We start from the raw sequence: 20,102 nt of genomic DNA, 5'->3' as shown, positions 1-20,102 counted from the left end.
CTGTAGCTGTGTACCAAGACACACGTCGACATACTGACAAATAAAACAACAAGAAACACTAAATCTGTGACCAATCCTTCATAAAAGGTCCTGCTGCCTTTCTGGCAGAGGTCGGTTTTACTCCCCACGTCTGCAGATTTGAAGATCTAGTGGATGATTTTTATTTATCATGGATAAGTGCTAGTGCTAGTTAGCATAGCCACATAGCTACATGTTCGTAGCTGTGTACCAAGACACACGTCTACATACTGATAAATAAAACAATAAGAAACACTAAATCTATGACCAATCGTTCAGAAAGGTCCTGCTACAGGCGCCTCTCCGTCAGGATCAGATTCAGAGGGTTGAAGTAACGCGATCTCTGAGCAGCCGTGTATATTCAGGCAACATGTAAACATTAGATCAACGTGCTGGAGAGCCGAGGCACATCCACTTCCGGAGGGGGCGTGGTCAGAGGGAAAACAGAGTGTTCTGATGAGGAATGAAGAAGAGGACTTTTCAGGCATGCCAAAATCTGGTTTCAAAGTGTTTTTTTGAGCATAAACTTTAAAGACATGTTTTGGGGACCTCTTAGAACAATATATATTGATGAAAAAAGCGTGATATGTCCCCTTTAAACAAAACATCAGTGAAGGGAGGAGCCCACTTGATAACCCCAGTGATGTGCTGGCTCTCGCTGCCCATCTGTCCTTTCTATCTCAGGCTTTGGGGGACATCAGGAGCCATGGGGCAGGCTACTAAACGTATCAGTAGAGGGCATAGTGAGGTGGGTTTCTTCACTGAGCGCTCATCCTTCTTTGTGTTTATCTCAAATTCTAACATGTAGCGCTCCAGAGATAGTCAGAGATGAGACACGGTAAGCAATACTCTCAACATCTAAAAAGTGGGCTGTGCCCTATACACAACCAGTATGAAATGCAAATGGAGGTTTAATTTTATTGTGTCACAGTATTTTACCCATATGGTGGCGCTCAAAGAAAGCAACTGTTTCACCGCGCAAAGCATGCTGGATTTATAGCAAGGCAGACCAGACAAGTAGCACCGCTTTGTCACTTTGTTTTCCTCCATCATTAAGTTATCACCGTTCATTTAAAGACAACAGTGGTATAATGTTAAGAAAATAAATCTTGATGAGTTCTGGTTTGACTGAAAATACTCCTCATTTTAGGTGACCAGCTGATGGCAGTTGCATGAGTCTGCAAACTGGTCAAGGGGCCCTTACCTCACAACAACCACAGTTCCTGTTAGCTTTACTCAACTGACGTTCCAGCAGCAAGCCGGATTGCAAAAGTTCACATGGTGAACAAAGATTGTGCAATGATGAACACAGCTGCACAGAAACAGCACACTTTGGACTTTGCTGAACTAAATGGTAAACATCATGAAAGAGGATGGTTTAAACCCTTTGAGAGACCCTCAAAAACTGACTGCATATCATATACTGAAGTGACAAGGTGAGCAGGATCCCAACACTCCCTGCTCACCCCACCAGGTTTCTAATTTGCAGAACCATCCGTTCACAATACCGTACCCCTTTCTTAAATTCCAGCTGCACAGTTCAGTAAAACCCAGACTTGTCGTTAAGGTTTGGATTCCTGTCAAACTAACTCAACGCTGCCTACATGTTCATATCCAGTAATGACACTGAGAAGGAGAAACTTTCCTGCCACTTCTTTATTCACTTACTTTATGTGTGTGTGTGTGTGTGTGTGTGTGTGTTTGTCTTACAGCAGTAGAATATAAAAAAAAGAACATGGCATTCTTCAAGCAGAAATGAATCAATTTTGGACTTGTGGCATTGAAATATTTAAAGCATTTTTACCTAAGAGTGCAGGATTTCTTCAGGTTTGAGTGCAGTTTTTGTCCGAGCCGGTCTCTTCTGACTCATACTCAGTTTTACACTCAGCCTCATTGATTTTTATAACAAACCAAACCTGCACTGTTGGCAAAGAGCTGCTTTTTGACTCTGTGTGACCATGTGAGAGTTAGAGAAACAGAAAAAGAGAAAAAATAACTTAAATGATGAGTCTGGGCTAACTTTAATCACTCTTTAACTATTGCTTGTATTTGATGTCATAATTTTACACTCATTTTGAAAAACCAATCATAACATATTTAAATTTCTTGTGCTGAGTGAATATAGCACCCTTTCGGAATACTACTTATCCTTAAACTAGAAGGACACTGAAAGAGTTAGGGAGGGTGGTATGGGTCATGACAGTTTTCCCCCAGCTCTGTAATAAGTGACACTGGAAGCTGTTTGGATGAAGAATACAAGGAGGAGAAGGAAAATGAGTGTGAAAAGCGAGTAAGCCATAGATTGCAGATGCACAGTAGATCAAGGGAAATAAAGATAGACAGCGACAGCCGAGTAGTGAAGCAGACAAAATGGAACAAAAAGAAAGACACGTTACATCCTGCGAGGCATCTCTCTCTTTCCCAGCATTTGGCAGATTATTAGAAGCGTGACCCTCAAAGGCTTCAATCCCCTGCTAACGAGGGCAACGTCTTGAAGTGACATTTCCGAGCCGGGGAAAAAAAAAGAGGAAAAGATTAAAGAAATGAAAAAGTTTCTCTTGAGATAAGCTTGTGATTTAAACAAAAAAAAGGTCAACACTACCGAAGAGGATGAATTAAATACACACACACTCGCCAGCAAATTACACAACACAACAACTCTCATGTGGTCTACTCAGAGGCCTGTACATTAGCACAGTGATTTTCAACCACTGTGCCGTGGCACACTAGTGTGCCGTGACAGATCGTCAGGTGTGCCGTGGGACATTATCAAATTTCACTTAGTTATTCCAAAAAAGTATTATTCATATCCTGCAAATAATTTGCCATGTAGTGCGTCTGTGCCTGCAGTGTAGTGACTGGCAGAGTAATTCAGTCCTCGTCCATGTACTGACCTGCGCTCCCCACGCACTGGGTGGCAATGAAGCACACTTATGACCTTGTTAATTTAAGACAATAGAATTAATGATGCGTGCGAGAGGTGTATGTGACAAGATGTAGACGTACAAAAGCAATGGATAAATATTCAAAAAGGAAAAATGAAACTCCAAACTGGGCCCTGGACAAAATTCTAACCTGGATGAAGAGAGTAATACGGGTGGTTAAAAAGGCAACTTTTCTGAGAAAAACTACAACGGTGACTGCGAGAGCTCTCAAAGCTAGCTACTTAGTAGCTGAACTCTTAGTCAAATCAAGAAAGCCACACACTGTGGCAGGGACAATAATACTACCTGCAAAAGCTATTGTAAATAAGATGCTTTGCCCTGACACAGTTAAAGAAGTAGCCAAAGTCCCTCTCTCAGATAAATAGATTCATATATTGAGAGACTAAATGTGTCATTTTGTAACACTTTTGGTTGGTGGTGTGACTCAGGATTTTTTTAATGTATGAAATGTGCCTTGGCTCAAAAAAGGTTGAAAAACACTGCATTAGCATACAGACCAGTTCCTATCATACATTATGACCACTTTGGGGAGGGGACGTTTTTTTCACTAAATATTTGATGGACCCCCCGAGCTGCGGTGAGATGACCCATTAATCTTACCAATAAGGATGTGTTTATCAGTTTGACACTTCATGTGTGTTGTGGGTGTATGCTCGTGTGCATGAGCACCACACAAGCCCTAAAGTTGATTAAAAATGCATCGAACATTACACAGCTAACGACAGCACATATCTCAAACGGAGTGTTAAGGTCACACAGGCTGATGAGAAGTAAGTTCTCAAATATATATGAAAACAAAAACAAAAACAAAAATAGCAAAGAAAAAAGGCCACAAGCGGTCAGCACTGAGAGCTTCTTACTGCATTAAATCAGATTTTTCTCATAATGTAATTCTGTGGTTCCATGTTAACAGCTCTGTATCACCAGTTGATTAACATATGGTCTGGTCTTTCATAAGACTAATCCCTGATTCAAATGAAGTTCTGCTCTCTACATCTGTTTTTTTTTTTTGCCATGAATCAATCAAGTGGAGGATCATTACATGAAAAGTCTTTAACTCATCATTTAACATCACTGTTATAACGCTAATGTCAATTTTAGAACAGTTTGACTCTGACTGCCATAAGAGATACTTTATCCCCTATTATCAACATCATTATTGTAAATGCTAATATGAGACCTGTTGACTTTAACTGCCTTAAATATTAAGATATTAAGATATTAAGTCTGTAATCATTAAGTTGCCGTTCCTGAAAATATTTCACATACTTCCACAATCATTCTCAGTAATGTAACCATAAGTTTGCATGAGCTGTTCTGTTCTTCATCTCCCTCTATCCCTCTATCAAATCCCAACACTGTCTCAGCTGATGGCTGTCTAACATGAGTCTGGTTCTGCTCAAGGTTTCTGCCCGTTACAACAAACATTATATCATGATGCTTTCACAAACAGGTCTACGGGTCTACACCATATTCTATGTTAAATTATTGACAAAGACTCAACATCAAGACAGGATACGATCCAGTCCCCTCTTACCGACAGGCCTGATCTTATCTCATCTTAATCCACCATCAGCATTGCACCTCGCAATATTTAACTAGTTACAGCGGCAAGGAAAAAATCATTTTAACAGGCAGAAACCTCGAGCAGACCCAGAGTCATGTTAGACAGACATCTGCTACGACTGAGTCGGGGTTGGAAAGAGGGATAGATGAGAATAAGAGAGAGAGAGTGATGTGTTCTGCTCATGGTAGCTTAAGATGAGATTAGACAGAGCCCTCCCTGTAAGATGGATCTGGATCTTATTCTGGGTTGATGTTGGGTCTTTGTAAATCATATAAACAAAGAGTACGACCTCAACCTGTTCTTTTTGTTAACAAGCTGTTGAAGAGTGTTGGCCCAGATGTCTGAAGAAAGTCATCTCTGACGGATATGACTGAACCATTTAAGAACAGCACCTACAATGCCAACACAGAACTCTAGATGAAGAAGCAGTCAGGTCTAAAAGCACCAGTCTCAGTTGAAAAGATATCATTAAAAACTTTAGAAAGATGGAGCGGGACAGGAAGTCAGGCACCGAAACATAATAAAAACCTGGTTAATTTTCAGAATATAACACTCTCGTTATTGTTAGATCGTTTTTGACTTAACTATGATAATAAAATGTCATTTAGAGCAAAGGGCAGGCCTGGAGTCAACAGGTCAGAGGTTTTCAAAGGACGATAAAGACAACATGGGTGAGGAGAGGAGGAGGAGAATCCTTGATTCAGTGATTGCCACGGGAAAACCTTGGTCACATAAATCAAGATGTCCCATGGTCCTGCTCTGTGCTGCGTTCTGAAAACGCAACCGGTGGTAGTTGACAGACGAGAGAGCATGGGGCCGGACCGCAGCGGATCGGAGACGGACCGGACACGGATCTGGTGGAAGTCCTGTGTAACACTGAGTGCTACCCGTCATTAAACAGAAAAAAGAAGAAGAGCTTTGCATTGTGGGAAACAGTTTGTGAGGGAGACTGGTCCGTTGCATACTGAGGAGTTTTTCTGTTTGACATACTGCAGATTCACTCTTGTTTAGATAGTGTACACTACAGTTTGGTCAAATCAGTACATGCTGCTACTGTAGTAGGCAGTTTCAAAATCAGCCATTACCTCTCTTCACAGGCTCTGGATGACCACTGTTGATTTGAAAACAAGAACAAAAGTTGAACAACATGTGCTCAGTTATTCCTCTAACCGTGGAGATTTTACTACAGTCAGTCTTAGACTTTACAACAACAGCAGCTGTATTAAAGCAGCTCAGGACATAGTGTGATGTTCAGGACCACCTCCACCTGCTAATCAAAGTTTGTTTACTTTCAAAACAAGAATGAGCAGCGGACAAAACTCTCCCGTGGCCTGGCAGAGATGGTCACTCTAACAGTGGTGACCAGGGGCCACTTTGAAGCACACACGCTGCAGCCTGCAGATTAGAGAACCAGCGGAGATTTGCTGAGGATAAATGTAAAGCTGAGCTGAACAATGAATACTACTGGCCAAGATTGTTTAAGGGGATAAGCTGTTCTGTAAAATCTGGCTCGATGTAGGATTGAGTTTGTGTGCTGTAAAGGAGTGTGTGTCCAACACTGTGTGCATGCGTGAGGTTTGCCTGTGAGGATTTCGGGGGTGTTTTTACGTGTGTGCTTGTGTGTGTTTGTGGGGAAAGAAGTTATGTGATGAAAGTGTTGTAGTGAAAATGCCAAAGCCAAAAAGAACAGACAGTCCATTTTGGAAACTTTTGGAGCAACACAGTTTGAATACGGAGGGGGTTCAAAGAATCACTGAGGAACAGCTCTGCCACACAGACACACACTTCTTTCAAAGTGCGCCTGTCCAAATGCAACCCAATACCCAAAAGTACGTACCAGCGCATATTTCTACGTCACAGTCAGTGACAAACATAAAAGCACCAGGTTTATGAAAAATGTCAGCAATGAAAGTTCTCTTTCTTACCAAAGTCGACAAAGGAGGACTGCCCAACAATCTTGTATGGTGGTTCTTCTAGAAAGACTTCAGCTCTGACGAAGATTCCATCCTGAGAGAACAACCATCAGGAAGACAGAGACAGACAAAGAGACAGAAAGAGAGAAACGTCATGCAGGTATCATTGACATGAAAATATCTACAGCTTTTAAAATATGACTCTGACTTGAATGGACTATAATATGTAACAGGCCAAGAAGCTCTTAAACTTAGAGAGAGAGGACATGTATGAACAAGTGAAACTGTGTTTGTATAGAAACATGTTTCTTACAGAAAATTAAAGCATTGTATAACTTTAACAACTTGATGCATATGGCTTGCACAGTTTAATCATTCAGTGCACTGAGGTCCGGATGCACTGTGTTCTGTTCGGGCTTTAACTCTGAGGGGCCACTGGTGCACCAAGAATTGCACATAATTGGCCCTGCTATCTGCTCCATCTCAAGGTCCAATTCACGAAGCCAATTGCTTCAAGCTTAAAAATGCCCACAAAGTTCTGCAGCTCCATGCAGTTTGCATAAACATTGCACCTGATTGTGACTAAGATGAGCTGCCACAGGCATTTGGGCAGACTTGAAGGAGCATATTTCAGTTGATAGCTGGAACATAACCTGTGAGAAGGCTCAGACCCACACAGCTAACACAAACTTAAAATGACTTCAATATAATTGGTTAATGCGGACTTATGTAACCCCGGTCAAATTGAATGAGTATAACAGCAATATACCTGACAGTTGCTTTAAATGTAATGATGCTCAAGGAACCTTTATACATTGCATTTGGGAGTGTGACAGAGTTAGGAACTTCTGGAGGGAGATGATCAATAAAGTCAGTACTATTTTGTCAGTAACCATTCCAGTAGACTCCAAGATGATCTTGTTACACATATATCCGAGTGATCTTAATTTGAGAACCAAGCAATGCAAGTTTATTGATTTTGCTATACTGCAAGCAAAACGAACATTGGCCTTTAAATGGAAGAAAACTGATGCACCTACAATAGGGGCTTGGATTAGAAATATGGCACACTGTATGTCAATGGAGAGAATAACATATACCTTGAAGAACAAATTAACAGTTTATGAGGGAATCTGGCAACCATTTAATGATTATATTAAGAGTGGAGATGTAGGAGGGCTTTTACAGGTTGAAAACCAGACTGAGATACTTATATGGACGTGTGGTAGATCCCAGAAAAAAAGACGAAGACACTGAGAACCGGTGTAACTTACATTTTGTATGAGAAAATCACAAAAAGTGACTTTTGTATTGTACAAAATGTTAATTTAGTATTTATGTCTGTGTAATGCACATTGTACATGGAAATGTCAAAAAAGATATTGTTTAAAAAAGAAAAAAAATGAGCTGCCACATCCAAACACTGTGCTGCGTAAAGCTGCACTGTGTGCTCTTGTAATTGTAATTTTGGTTCCGAGATGTCCCATCTCCTATTTTCTCACCAAGATACCAGGTCCTTTTGTGTTTTTAATTGTGATGTCTAGACCTCTTAAACCTCCCGCCTGGTAGTGCTGGGCGATATTGAAAATTATGTTATTACGATAAAATATTTCATATCAGTCGATATCAATAATTATCCCGATAAATATCAAATCATTATTTCATTTAAATTTAAATGCAGATTTTTTCTCATGAGTGAAAGTTGAAGAAACCAGACAGTTTGTTAGTTTGTATCTAGATTGTAGTTTCCTGATGAACTTCTTGAATCCATCATTTCTGATGGTGCTAACAGGAAGCAGGTATTTTATGTGAAATTAGAACTTTGTGGTTTTTGTTTGTAGATTCTTATTTTTCTCAGGTTGAGCTTATTTGCATAACTTCATTTAAATTTAAAACAAAGATATATAAAATTGTTTACTTTGTGATAGTTTAGTAGAGCAGTGTTTTGAGTTGTGTACTCGCCTTTAAGATTACTAAGGGTAATGGGCAGAGTGATGTTGTTTCGCACAGTGCAGAGAATGCACGGAGTTTATTCAGTGTTCAGTTGTACTACGATCGCAGTGGACATTAAATGTGTCAGAAATGCACAGCAGAAGTTGTCTCCCAGCTCTTCTTTTACCCACATCTTGTAAGTATATTTCAGGAAGTGTATGTTTAAGTTAATAGTTAAAGCTGAGTCGACAGTGTCAGACTAATGACTCTGCTTTGAGCTGGGTGGTTTTGAGTTTTCTTCTGTGCCGCTGTCGTTTCAGTTGTGTTTACATTCCGTTCCAAACATCTTTAAGCTCCGCCTACTTCTCACCCTGCAACATGATTGGCTGTTCAATGCTGTCTTCTTCTGTCTAATGTTGGGTGGCAACTAGCGTATAAGGCTCATTAGCTCATTTCATTCTTCACCAGTAGCGAAAAACTTCCACAACACTCTCATCCTGATGCAGCTAAATTATATCCAAATATAGTTTGATGAGCTTAATGGAAAGGGGAAGTCCAATGTTGGTGGAGTTGATTCATAGTATACTTCCGGCTTACTTCCTTGAGAGAGCTAGCAGTGAGCAGTTCCTACAGATAAAAAAAAAATACACTGTGTGGTGTCTTATGGCACAGCTGGGCACATACGTCCTTTGTGAATCAGACAATGTCTTTTTGGCTCATTTGGACAGGTTCCGCAACCCTTTTATGAATCAGGCCATGCATGTCATTCTTGCTAAGGCACAAATTATGGCATGGTTACTTTAACCATCATCATGACATTTTTTCTCGCATTAAAGCTCCTAATTGATTCACAAAACATTTAAAAAATGGTCCTTGGGCTTTCCCGCAAAGACATTTTACTCTTTCCACTCAATTACTTTCACTGTTAAGCTAAAGTCCTTAAAAATGATAAGAGCAGTGGACATTAAAAATATAACAGCACAGTTTTCTCTACATTTTGCTGTTTCTTAATGTAGTACTTGAAGTTCTCAAGAACATTGGATGATGTTTTTGTACTTGAATCACTCAGTAGGTTTTTGGTTGCTTCCCCATGGTTGGTTGCTTCTTTGATGTCATTTTGGATAAAAAAATTTGATAAATAAAGGTGAAAAAAAAACCCAAAAAAACAGTAAATTCCTACATTTGCAAAGCAAGAAATAAAGCTGTCAAAGTATTGTTGCTTTTCAGGTACAAAGTAGTGCTGCAGTGTATCATGAAATGACCCGGCATACCAAGCTTTCGTTTTGATGATTTTGTGTGTGTGTGTGTGTGTGCGTGTGTACGTGCGTGCGTGTGTGTGTGTAAATACTGTAGTTACTTGTGTAAATAAATACCTTTTCAAAGTTACTGTTTTCATCCATTGAGCTTGATTTATATTTTGCAGTATAATTTATCAAGATGATAAGAGCAGAAACCAAGCAAATCATGTCCAACAAATATCGACAACTACTTAAAGTTATCTCAAAGTAATGCAACAAGACAGGAAGGATAAATAACTGAGTGCACAAAAAAATCAATATGTAGCAGTAATAGTATGACTTATTTTTAAGTGCTGCACATATTTCTTCCAGCAATAAACTCAAAAATTCAATAATTCAATGTGATTATCCTCGCTATATAACAACACAGGACAGCAGCGCCACATCTGCGACACCTACTTTGAAATGCAACACACTCCCACAATATTGATTTTCTGTGTCCAGGGAAATCCACAACAACACAAGAAAGGAAACGCTGCCGACATGTATGACTACATGACTACAGACTTTTAGTGTGGACATGCTTTTGAAAAACAATTATCCAAACCTGCTACTTCTGTTGTTTCCTGATTTTCTTTAATGTTGCTATTTTTTTTGCCTTACCTGACAGTTGTGTGACAAAGCCATTACACAAAGTTAGCCCAATAACAAAGTTCAATTGTGACACATCTGTATCTCGGGATAAAAGACAAATAAGTTTGTCTTTTATCAAATGATTTATAAATCAAATGTTTAAACTTCAGCTGGAGTTCAGATTTCAAACCCACGCTGTTGACTGCTGCATTCATTTTCACCCATAAGTGGTTTGTCTGACTTCCTATAACACCTCTTTTCAGGCTGCCACACAGTTGTATGTCTCTACCTCTGTTGCTATGGTGGGATCTCCAGATCAGGCATGTTTCCTGTTTTTGTGCGCCGTAGAGTGTCCCCCCACATCCAAATTCTGTGGGCAAACCCAGCTGAGCCGTGAATATTTAGAGGCGTGATATTTGAATAACGATTGTTTCCACCGCCACATTTATCAACACTTGATCAGGAATACGCCATGATTGACCCAGATACGCACGTTTCATAGATGACATGTGAGCTTTGTCGTAAACTGATATCTACACGCAAATCAGGGCTGGTTTCTACAGCAGATTGATAGATGAGTTCACTACGTTTGGTTGAGCTCAGCATTACCAAGATGGCTCCCGTCTATTATTGGCTTCAAAACAGTACTCAGGAACACATGGGTGACGTCATGGTTACTACGTGCATTATTTTAACAGTCGATGCTCTGGTAGCATGTTAGTAGGGATGTAAGGATACACTCAACTTGAATCCCAATTTTTGTTCACGATAGGATTCACTCATGATTCTCTAACGATTTTCAAGAAAACTGGATTGAACTCAAAATTTAAATGACTATTATTTTATTTCAATTCAATTTTTTAAAATGTTAACACGCTGAATATCAACGTGAGGAGCAGGCTTATAAATAATCTCCATGGAAGCTTGGTCATAGAGTGAAGACTCAGACTACAACATTTGGATTTACTGCAACAGGACAACTAAACAGATTTATATTTTGGACTCACAGTGTCCAGTTTTCTTGTTCTTATTGATAAAAATAAGCATTTAAACGTCGTCAGGTGTCAAGGGAGCGCAACTGGGTCAGAATCAGTCCGGCAGCGGAGAAAAAAAGTGCTCGTGGAGACCTGTCACTCAGACGCAGCCTCCAGCTGACTGTCTCCACTGTGTGTAACACCGTTAGCACCTTCAGCTGATTCTGAAACATGCTTTAAACTTAAAACACCTACAATCAGCGAGTGATGAGAGAGCAGCGCAGGAGACTTAATGACGTTGAACAAGCAGGGTATAATGCAGATAGCGCATTCTAGTGTTTAAAAATAATATCCCAATACAAATTTTGTTGAATCGATTTTAATCCACCCTTATTTGTATGTATTTTTTACAGACTTATGATATATTCTTACATCCCTACATGTTAGTTTAGTGTGGTTGAATGGTAGTACCTACACTAGGCAGAGTGAAAAATATGTCATGAATGAGACTTGAATTAAGCCTTCTTCACAGAATTTTTTTTCTTGTCATAGTAAAAAACCCACTAATGACATTAACAACAGCTCTGCTCCCACTAAGCCATGACGATTTGACAGTGTGACAGAGAGCCAGCAGCACAATATTAGGATCCTGAAAACCCTCGCAGCTTAATGGAATACATGTTGAAACGTCAGCATGAAAAAAAGCCTGTTTGGGCCATTTGTAGGCAACTCGACAGGCATGTTCCTTCAGACTGGAGTCCTAAAGCTCAAAAACAAAAAGAACAAAAAAATGGTTTAGCCCTCTGGGTCAGTTGTCAGTCTAATTCTTCAAGAAAACTACCCACTTGATCATCTTAATGGCAGCCCCATACAAACAGTCTCCCACTCTGCCCTGAGACATTTAGATTAGGAGACTAATGAATAGTGCTGCCAGGGTGATGGTCCAGTAGATTAATGACGTGGACTGAAGTTCTCTTTAGCTCACTTAGTACATCAATATTTTGACATCCGAAAGGGACAACTGCCCGACTGTGGCTCAAAATGGGGCGATACTCGCAGAGTAATACTAAAAGCTCAAGTAATTTGGAGCCACACTGATTATCCTGCAGCAGAAAACAGTGATTTTCAGGCAAAGTTTGTGTTTAATGTCACTGGGAGAAGAGAGAGAGTGTGGAGAAACATAACTTCACATAAAACCACCTGTTTGTTTTTTTTCCTTAAGGTGACATTAGCTTGATTCTTGTGTAAAGGAAAGTTTAAGCACATTTACAATAAAGCCGACCCATGAACTGCATTTAAACTGATATTTAAGCTCCGTCTACATCCATACAGACAATTTTCCCAATAGACAATACAGCAACGTCTGAAAATCCCCACATAAGCATGACAGACCAGCAGGTGGCGATAAGGCCAAATCACTACTACTATCCGTCTCATCATCGCTCCATCTCTCTCTTATTCTCCTCCGTCCCTCTTTCCCATCCAAACTCGGTCGAAGCAGATGGCTGTCTAACATGAGCCTGGTTCTGCACAAGCGGTACCCTCTGGTCTCAAAGTATGAAGCACATGCGGAAATGTTATAAACTGCAATTCATTGAGAATCCACTTGAGGCTGGCTGCAGAAACAATGGAAACCACATAGACACCAATTCAAAAAAGACGATCTTTGCAGCATTAATAAACATGTTTACAGCCTGGTCCAAAAAACAGCTTGGCTCTACGTAGATCATTTCTTCGGCACATGCTGTACAGGGGGTGAATTTGCATCTAACACGACGGTTCAGAAGATATTAAGATTACCATTTTTTCCCCAAATAAGGACATGACTGACGTGACTCCTGGACGGGAACACATAGCTGTTGGCTAGGAGGCTCACACTACGTCACACTCTGCCTGGTTGAGTTCTGCATTTCCAATATGGCTGCCGCCGTCGATTCGCTTCATAACAGCTCTCAGGAACAGATGGGTGACGTCACGGATACTATGTCCATATTTTATACAGTCTATGGTTTCAACGCAAGATTGATAAATGAGGCCCACTGTGGGAGTAATCATTTCAGTGTAAACACCAAACTTTTCCCCCAAACATAAATGCCATGTACCACTTACTGTCCAATGAAAGTTAGTATCTCAGTAATTTGGGGTAGTTTTGATTGTTGGTTTTTGGCAAGGGATTTATTTTCTCTGTCTTTCTTTGCCTCATTTTTTGAGAACTATGGAGGCAGTGAAAGCAATTTCAAATGTTGGTTTTAAATGGATTTGGTGTGAAAAATTAAAAGGCTTATCTCACCACACAGCATGCAGACACATTTGAGAAAAAAGAGCAAGCTCAAATCCACCAGAGGAGAGGAGCGAAATCTCACAATGATTAGATTGATGACATGCATGGCAGTATGAGGGAACGAACATTTTTCAGTACTTCAACAGGCTAATCAGTCATTATGTGCTAGCCTATTTATAGTACTGTGAGAAGCCAATATTTGCAGAGCTTTAGCCAGTGCAAATGTGCACCACAGAAACACAGATATGGGGGTCAGTTTTAATATCACAAGGTCCACAGGTAAATCTAATACGGTGCAAATAACATGACATGATGTCTCCTTAAGAGCGGATCACAGCAGGTGAATTGTTTTATTTCATGAAGGCAATTTCGCAGGCACAGGCTATCAGTTAATGAAGCAAAGTACTCCAATCAATTTCAAATATTCACATCACACAAATTGTGCTTTTAGAGGTTAATCACTTATAGCACAATATTTGATGCTTTGAATGCTGTTAAGGCTGGAATGTTAAAGCACTTACAGTATTTTTTTAATTTAAAGTCCACCAGAGAAACAATCAGGCTGGCAGTAGAAAGACTAGTTTGTTACCAAACTTAGCGGCGACCTCCGGCATTGGAAATTAAAGCAAATGCAGAGGTCTCAAAAAATGTCAGTTCCCTCAAGTGTCCACTTAAAACTCAAGGAAAATCTATCAGGTCCCATGTTTAACTGTCAGACTGTATAGCAGAATTACACTTACAGCAGTGTTGTCTGACTTGAATCCTGACTGGACTCATGACTGGACTTGGTGGTGAGCACTGATTAGTCTGACTTTGCGGTGAATGAAGTTTACCTGAAACCTCCGCCCCACAGGCTTTAGAGTGAATGCCCACGTCACTCTCTTATGACTGATGTCATAACACCGTGCCTTTAGTTTTATTTTTAAAATGTGGGAAAAAAAATCTAACCACAAAAACAATTTGCCCTTGCACAGATGTTCCCAAATATATTTTTTGAGGTTGCAAAAATGTTGCTGCTCAACTCAAATGGTTGCAGTTTCATACCTTGTATATGAAGGAACTTCTCACTAGTGAAGAAAGTGCAGTGGGAATAAAGTAGTGTGAAATATCTAATACCTTCTACTTTGTGAAATACATGCATGAGTTTTTCTCTGACACATGCAAATGAAAATGATACACTTTGAAGCTGATCTCTTCAAATCAGTTGAATTCAATTCGAGTCAATTAGATCAGAGCCTCCAATCACACTCACACATGCTGAATCCCCGTCAGATGAGGCAGCAGAGTTAACTCTCTGTGTGCTGAGAATGAGGTCTGAGCTGGTGTGACTGGTGCGGGTCGCCTGATTGCAAGATGTCGGGATTAAAAGTGTGTGTGTGTGTGTGTGTGTGTGTGTAGATTGATGTGTGAAGATGAAAGGATTACATGTCTTATTATTAATCCTCCCTTCTGTTCACATCATTCCCAACACATGAATCACACACAGAAACACACAGAAACACACGCACACACACACACCTCAGGAAAGAGATCAGTGGAATGACATACGTGCTGCTGAAGCAGTAAAAGACATTTAACTGCATGAGAAAAGTGCAAGCATCTATCCTCAAGCTATAAACGGAGATTTTAGTGATATTTAAACACATCAAAGTAAATTAAATCGGTGCAGAATTGTTGTTGTTACGATAAGATGTCAAACGTGTACAGTGAGGAAATTGTTCACCGTGGTGCATGACATTTTTACTTTTTAATGTGCTGGAATTAATGGGGTTAAGGGTTCTGGAAGATACTGAAACTGAATGTTATAGGTCCACTAAAGCTGGAGGATGTTCAACCTTTTTGATCTTAATACTAACCTGTAACAGTGTACTACATCTCACACACATGGTGCTGTTCAAAAAAGAGATTTTAGTATGTCTGCATAGTTTGTGGAAAACTAGAACGACTAATTTTTAAGAAGAAATGTCCGAATCTGAATATTGTTCCATTCATATTTGTGATATTTTGTTGCCTCCTATGAGGTGAGGCCCACATGAACTCATGCAACCACACTACTATGTGCAAATTATGATGTTAGGCCTGGAGAGAATAGTTGTAATACTTATGACAAAGCCAAATTAGCATGAAATTAGCTGTTTTGAATTTGGACATTTCATTGTTTTTCTTGCCATGAAAACAAAAATGGAAACATAAACCCCAAAGAGTTTATTTTCAGAGTCCAATGATGCAAAATGTACCACTGTTTCAAATGTCAAATGTAAGTTATTGTTGTTCTTCTTTATTTAAATTTTCTTTTATATTGATGAGGTTTCTTTATACATGACATAATCATTTAAATATTATTTCTGCGGCAGTAACGAAGCTTAAAAAGTTGTGTTCCTGTAGAGAATTCAAAAAGAGATATCAAAACGTGGCAGTGTTCATGTCACAAACTGAAGTGTAACTTTGTCACTAGTAGTGTGTGTTAATGGCTCACCTATGACCTAAATTGTTATATCAGACTGCAGAGAATTGACCTTTAAAATGCTTCAGCTCTATTTGCAGCCCAATGAAAACATCTCACTTCACTAATTTCTCTGGCTTGTTGCCCCTCCCCCTCCCCCTCCCCCACCCTCTGTGTCTTCCTCCTCCTCCTGTGTAATCTCAGGAAAACAGAAACAGGGAGAAATGGAAGGAGACGAAGGAGGAGAGAAAACAGAGAAAAGTAATTAAAGCAGAGTGCTGGAGAAAGAGGAGTGTGCTGGCCTGTGACCGGTGGATTCAGCTGCATTGAACCGAAGACTGCAGTGGGATTAACAGGGGTCTAATGCTCCGGAGGATGCTGGGAAATAGCCTGGCCTTGTGTGTTTGTGTTTAAACAGTATGCATGAGGATGCGTGTGCATCCATGGATATGTTTGTCATGAGCCTTTAGAGGAACAAGATTTTTGAATGTATTCAAAGTATGTGCAGATGGAGGAAGTTGTTTGATGTTTTAAGGAAAGAGAAACAGGAAAATATAGACAACCTGGCAGGATGAATCAAAGTGAGCTGAGTTTAGAATAAGGGAGAGGTGGAGTAGTGAAACTAGTATTGCAGAGGACCTAGTTTTACCAGTCAGGCCTTAAACTCCATCACAAACTCCCATCACAGTTTGTGTTGACCGTACACAACAAGCACAACAATCATGGATCCACTTCACCAAACTCAGAAGCTTTATCGATCAATTAGTAGTTTGTGCGGTCAGGTTGACCCTCACTACAAAAGAGCAGAATTAATGTATGAACTGTTTATGATCAATAATGACACAAAGGCAGACAAGTCTTCTCACAGAGCTTGAAACACAAATGTTCAGATCCTCTATCCAAACAGATTTTCTAGTCGGCTTTTTGAAAGCCCCTGAAGATAGCCTTGAAGAAGATAGCCTCTGTTTGTTTGCATGGATTAAAACAAGTCTTTGATGTCAAATGGCTTTCTACTGTCATGGAGGAAAAGCACCACTCTAAATGGCATCTACATGCAAATTCTACATTAGTACATGTGGATGCTAATTATAATGGATAGTCATCTGCATCTAGCTTAAAGAAGAAAATGCTAATGATGTCATTATCTTTATGTCAGATAAACAAAAGCTTCTGGTTGAACAAACACACACTGTGGAGATGTAAACCTTGGCCAATACTGCAAGACCTGCGCATTTTTTTATTTCAATGATATGATATCTACAGTGGATATCAAAAGTCTACACACCCCTGTTAAAATGCCAGGTTTTGTGATGTAAAAAATTAAGACCAAGATAAATCATGTCAGAACTGTTTCCACCTTTAATGTGACCTATAACGTGAACAATTCAATTGAAAAAATAAAAAAATAAAGTAATGTGGTTGCATAAGTGTACATACCTTTAACTAACAATTGTTTGAAGCACCTTTTGATTTTATTACAGCACTCCATTTTTTTGTAGGAGTCTTTTAGCATGGCACATCTTGACGTGGCAATATTTGCCCACTCTTCTTTACAAAAGAGCTGCAAATCCATCAGATAGTGAGGGCATGTCCTGAGCACAGCCGTCTTCAGATCACCCCACAGATATTCAACAGGATTCAGGTCTCGGCTCTAGCTGGGCCATTCCAAAACTTTAATCTTCTTTTGGTGAAGCCATGTTTTTGTTGATTTGGATGTATGCTTTGGTTTGTTGTTGTGTTGAAAGTTGCAATTCCTCTTCCTCTTCATCTTTCTAACAGAATCCTGACTGAAAATATACTTTTGTTTAGTTTGTTTACTACATTTTACAACCGGTTGTAAGTGCCAAATAATGTATCTTTTTTTATCTGGTAATAATCTGCTTTAACACCTGCTTCCCTCTTTTTCCCTCATTTTTGGATTTTCACTTGGTAAGTGAGAGCATTGAGATTTAGCTTTCCCTGTAAAATTTTTAATCTGGGCTGGATTTGCCTCAGGTAACTCCTGAGTCAGTGAAAATGTTTTTATGTTGGCACAAAGTTAACATTAGCACTTTGTATAGGCAGCGTGTGTCAGGAGCAGCCTTTTTTTTTATGTCGGCTAGTTTGGCCGGTGATATTGCATAATTCCGGCTATATAACAACTGTTGGACATACCCTCTGAAAGCCCTATCTGCTTAATAGGTTACATCTACCAGCAATAAAACACTAAAAACACTGACAGGGTAACCCAGAAAATCACATTTAAAATTTTAAATCAGTCAATTAATAAATAATATGATCAAGCACCGTGGGACAGTGAGTCGATGCCAACCTGCTGCATTGAGAAAGAGGGGGAGGGAGAGAGACTGTATGGTAGCGTAACGGGCCAGCACGCCTGGACTCTTTTTTCCTTAAAGTGCAGTTTGCATTGTGAGTGACAAAAAAACGCTCCAACTCAAAATGTCCGGTAGCTGTCAGATAGGGCTGTATGAGAGCAGCACGGTGAATTATTTTTTGTAGTCTAATATCAGTAGTAAAGATGAAAGGCAGCAGAGCATCCTCTGTCATACTGTAAGCCCCGCACTTTTACTCTAACCTGAGCCTCCTCTGGTCCGGGGCCAACAGGCGTGGCCTGCCATGTCTGTCCGGTGTCCTCCGTGCACCAACTCCACTCCGCTCCGAATTCCGTGTGCAAGTAACGGGTGAATGTTTGGTAATGTCCTATGCACACTACCCTGAAGGGAGTAATCCACGTGCACGCTATTTGTCCCCTTAAGTGTTTTGGAAGGTGGCCATCACCGATTATGTTTTGATATTCATATCTCATCCTGCTGGGATGCTAAACTTGATGGAAGTCTTCATAAAGCATATGATCATAACCTTCTGTAAACTTGTCAAAGTAGGAAACCGGCTAATAGCCAGTAAATACTGGCTAACGTAAACCCTGGTCAGGAGTCGAATGGATTGATATAAAGCTCTGTTTTCACAATGTCTAGTTTTCCATGACTTACTCATTTCTTCTGCTGTGTCTCTAGCAGTCCCCTCACCTGGCTCCTGTGTGTGTGTATCTGTATCACTCCCAGCACTGAGGTCCATAAAAGGTTTGACTTGTTGAGTTTCATCCAATGTGATGGTTTTACAACAAAGTATGTGACTCTCTCGGGTGTCTAAAATGTCTACCATAAAGGCGAGAAAAGCTGCATCGTTTAGATTAGACTACCGTAAAGTCATAAAAAGCTACACTGGCAAAAACAGATGCTCATCAAAATTTAACAGCGGGCCTGGGATAGGGCTGCGACTTGGTCCAGATTTGGCCCGAGGTCCACCAATTGGTGATGCCCGCTGACCATACTACCGAAATATTGAGTCTGACCAAGCACCAACATCCGGCCGCGAGAATTGAAGCCAATGCGTAAGTGTTACAAAACTGCAGCCTCTCGAGTGTCCACTTGAGGCTGGCTCCAGAAGTGCTGGAAACCACATACACACAAATTTCAAAACACATATTTTTACAGCAGAAATACACATGTTTACAGCCTGGTCCAAAAACGAGTGTAGTCTAGATAGCTCATTTCTCTCTCAGCACACACTGTACGGGAGTGAATTTTTTCATAACATGGCAATTTCGATTATTAAGATTCTGAGTTTTCCATTATGAGAGGCACAGATGACTTGATTGACAGGCGGGAACACTGTAGCTGTTTGCTAGGAGGCTCAAAGCCCGCCTCTTTACCTCACACTAGCTCGACAACAGTTAAGTTGAGTTCAGCATTTCGAATATGGCTCCCTCTGAGGATCACCTTCAAAACAGCACTTCAGAAACAGATAGGATGTCACGGATACTACGTCCATTATTTATACAGTCTATAAGTCCAACATGAAAACAACATGATGGTGCGACATAAAAGTTAGAAGGTTGAAAGTTCAAGAACTCATCCTCTGGGGGACATGAATGATTGTTTACAAATTTCCTTGAAATTCATCAAATGTGTTAATATCAGAAATAAATCTGTTTAGTGGTGCAATAGCAGATTAGGGGATCACCAAAGCCAGCAGGACTCCTTCTCTAAGGGGTATATGTGCTTGTGCAATATTTCACGACAGCTCATCAAACATTTATAAAGACATTTCAACCTGAACTGAAGTTGTAAACCGTAGTGCTGGCATGGTTAGAAAGTA

At 40.1% G+C, this 20,102-nt stretch overlaps 1 protein-coding gene across 1 annotated transcript in view; it reads right to left on the bottom strand.

The window, feature by feature from the left end:
- itfg1 (integrin alpha FG-GAP repeat containing 1) overlaps positions 1-20,102 on the bottom strand; it is a 221,775-nt gene that overhangs the window by 153,502 nt on the left and 48,171 nt on the right. Inside the window, exon 8 of the mRNA XM_034680660.1 lies at positions 6,456-6,537. Within this exon, the coding sequence (XP_034536551.1) occupies positions 6,456-6,537 (82 nt within the window). The remainder of the gene's footprint in view (positions 1-6,455; positions 6,538-20,102) is intronic.

This window comes from Notolabrus celidotus, chromosome 3 (genome assembly GCF_009762535.1).
Source record: "Notolabrus celidotus isolate fNotCel1 chromosome 3, fNotCel1.pri, whole genome shotgun sequence".
Classification (NCBI taxonomy): domain Eukaryota; kingdom Metazoa; phylum Chordata; class Actinopteri; order Labriformes; family Labridae; genus Notolabrus; species Notolabrus celidotus.
Note: the sequence above shows the minus strand (reverse complement) of the source record. Positions and strands in the feature narration are given on the sequence as shown.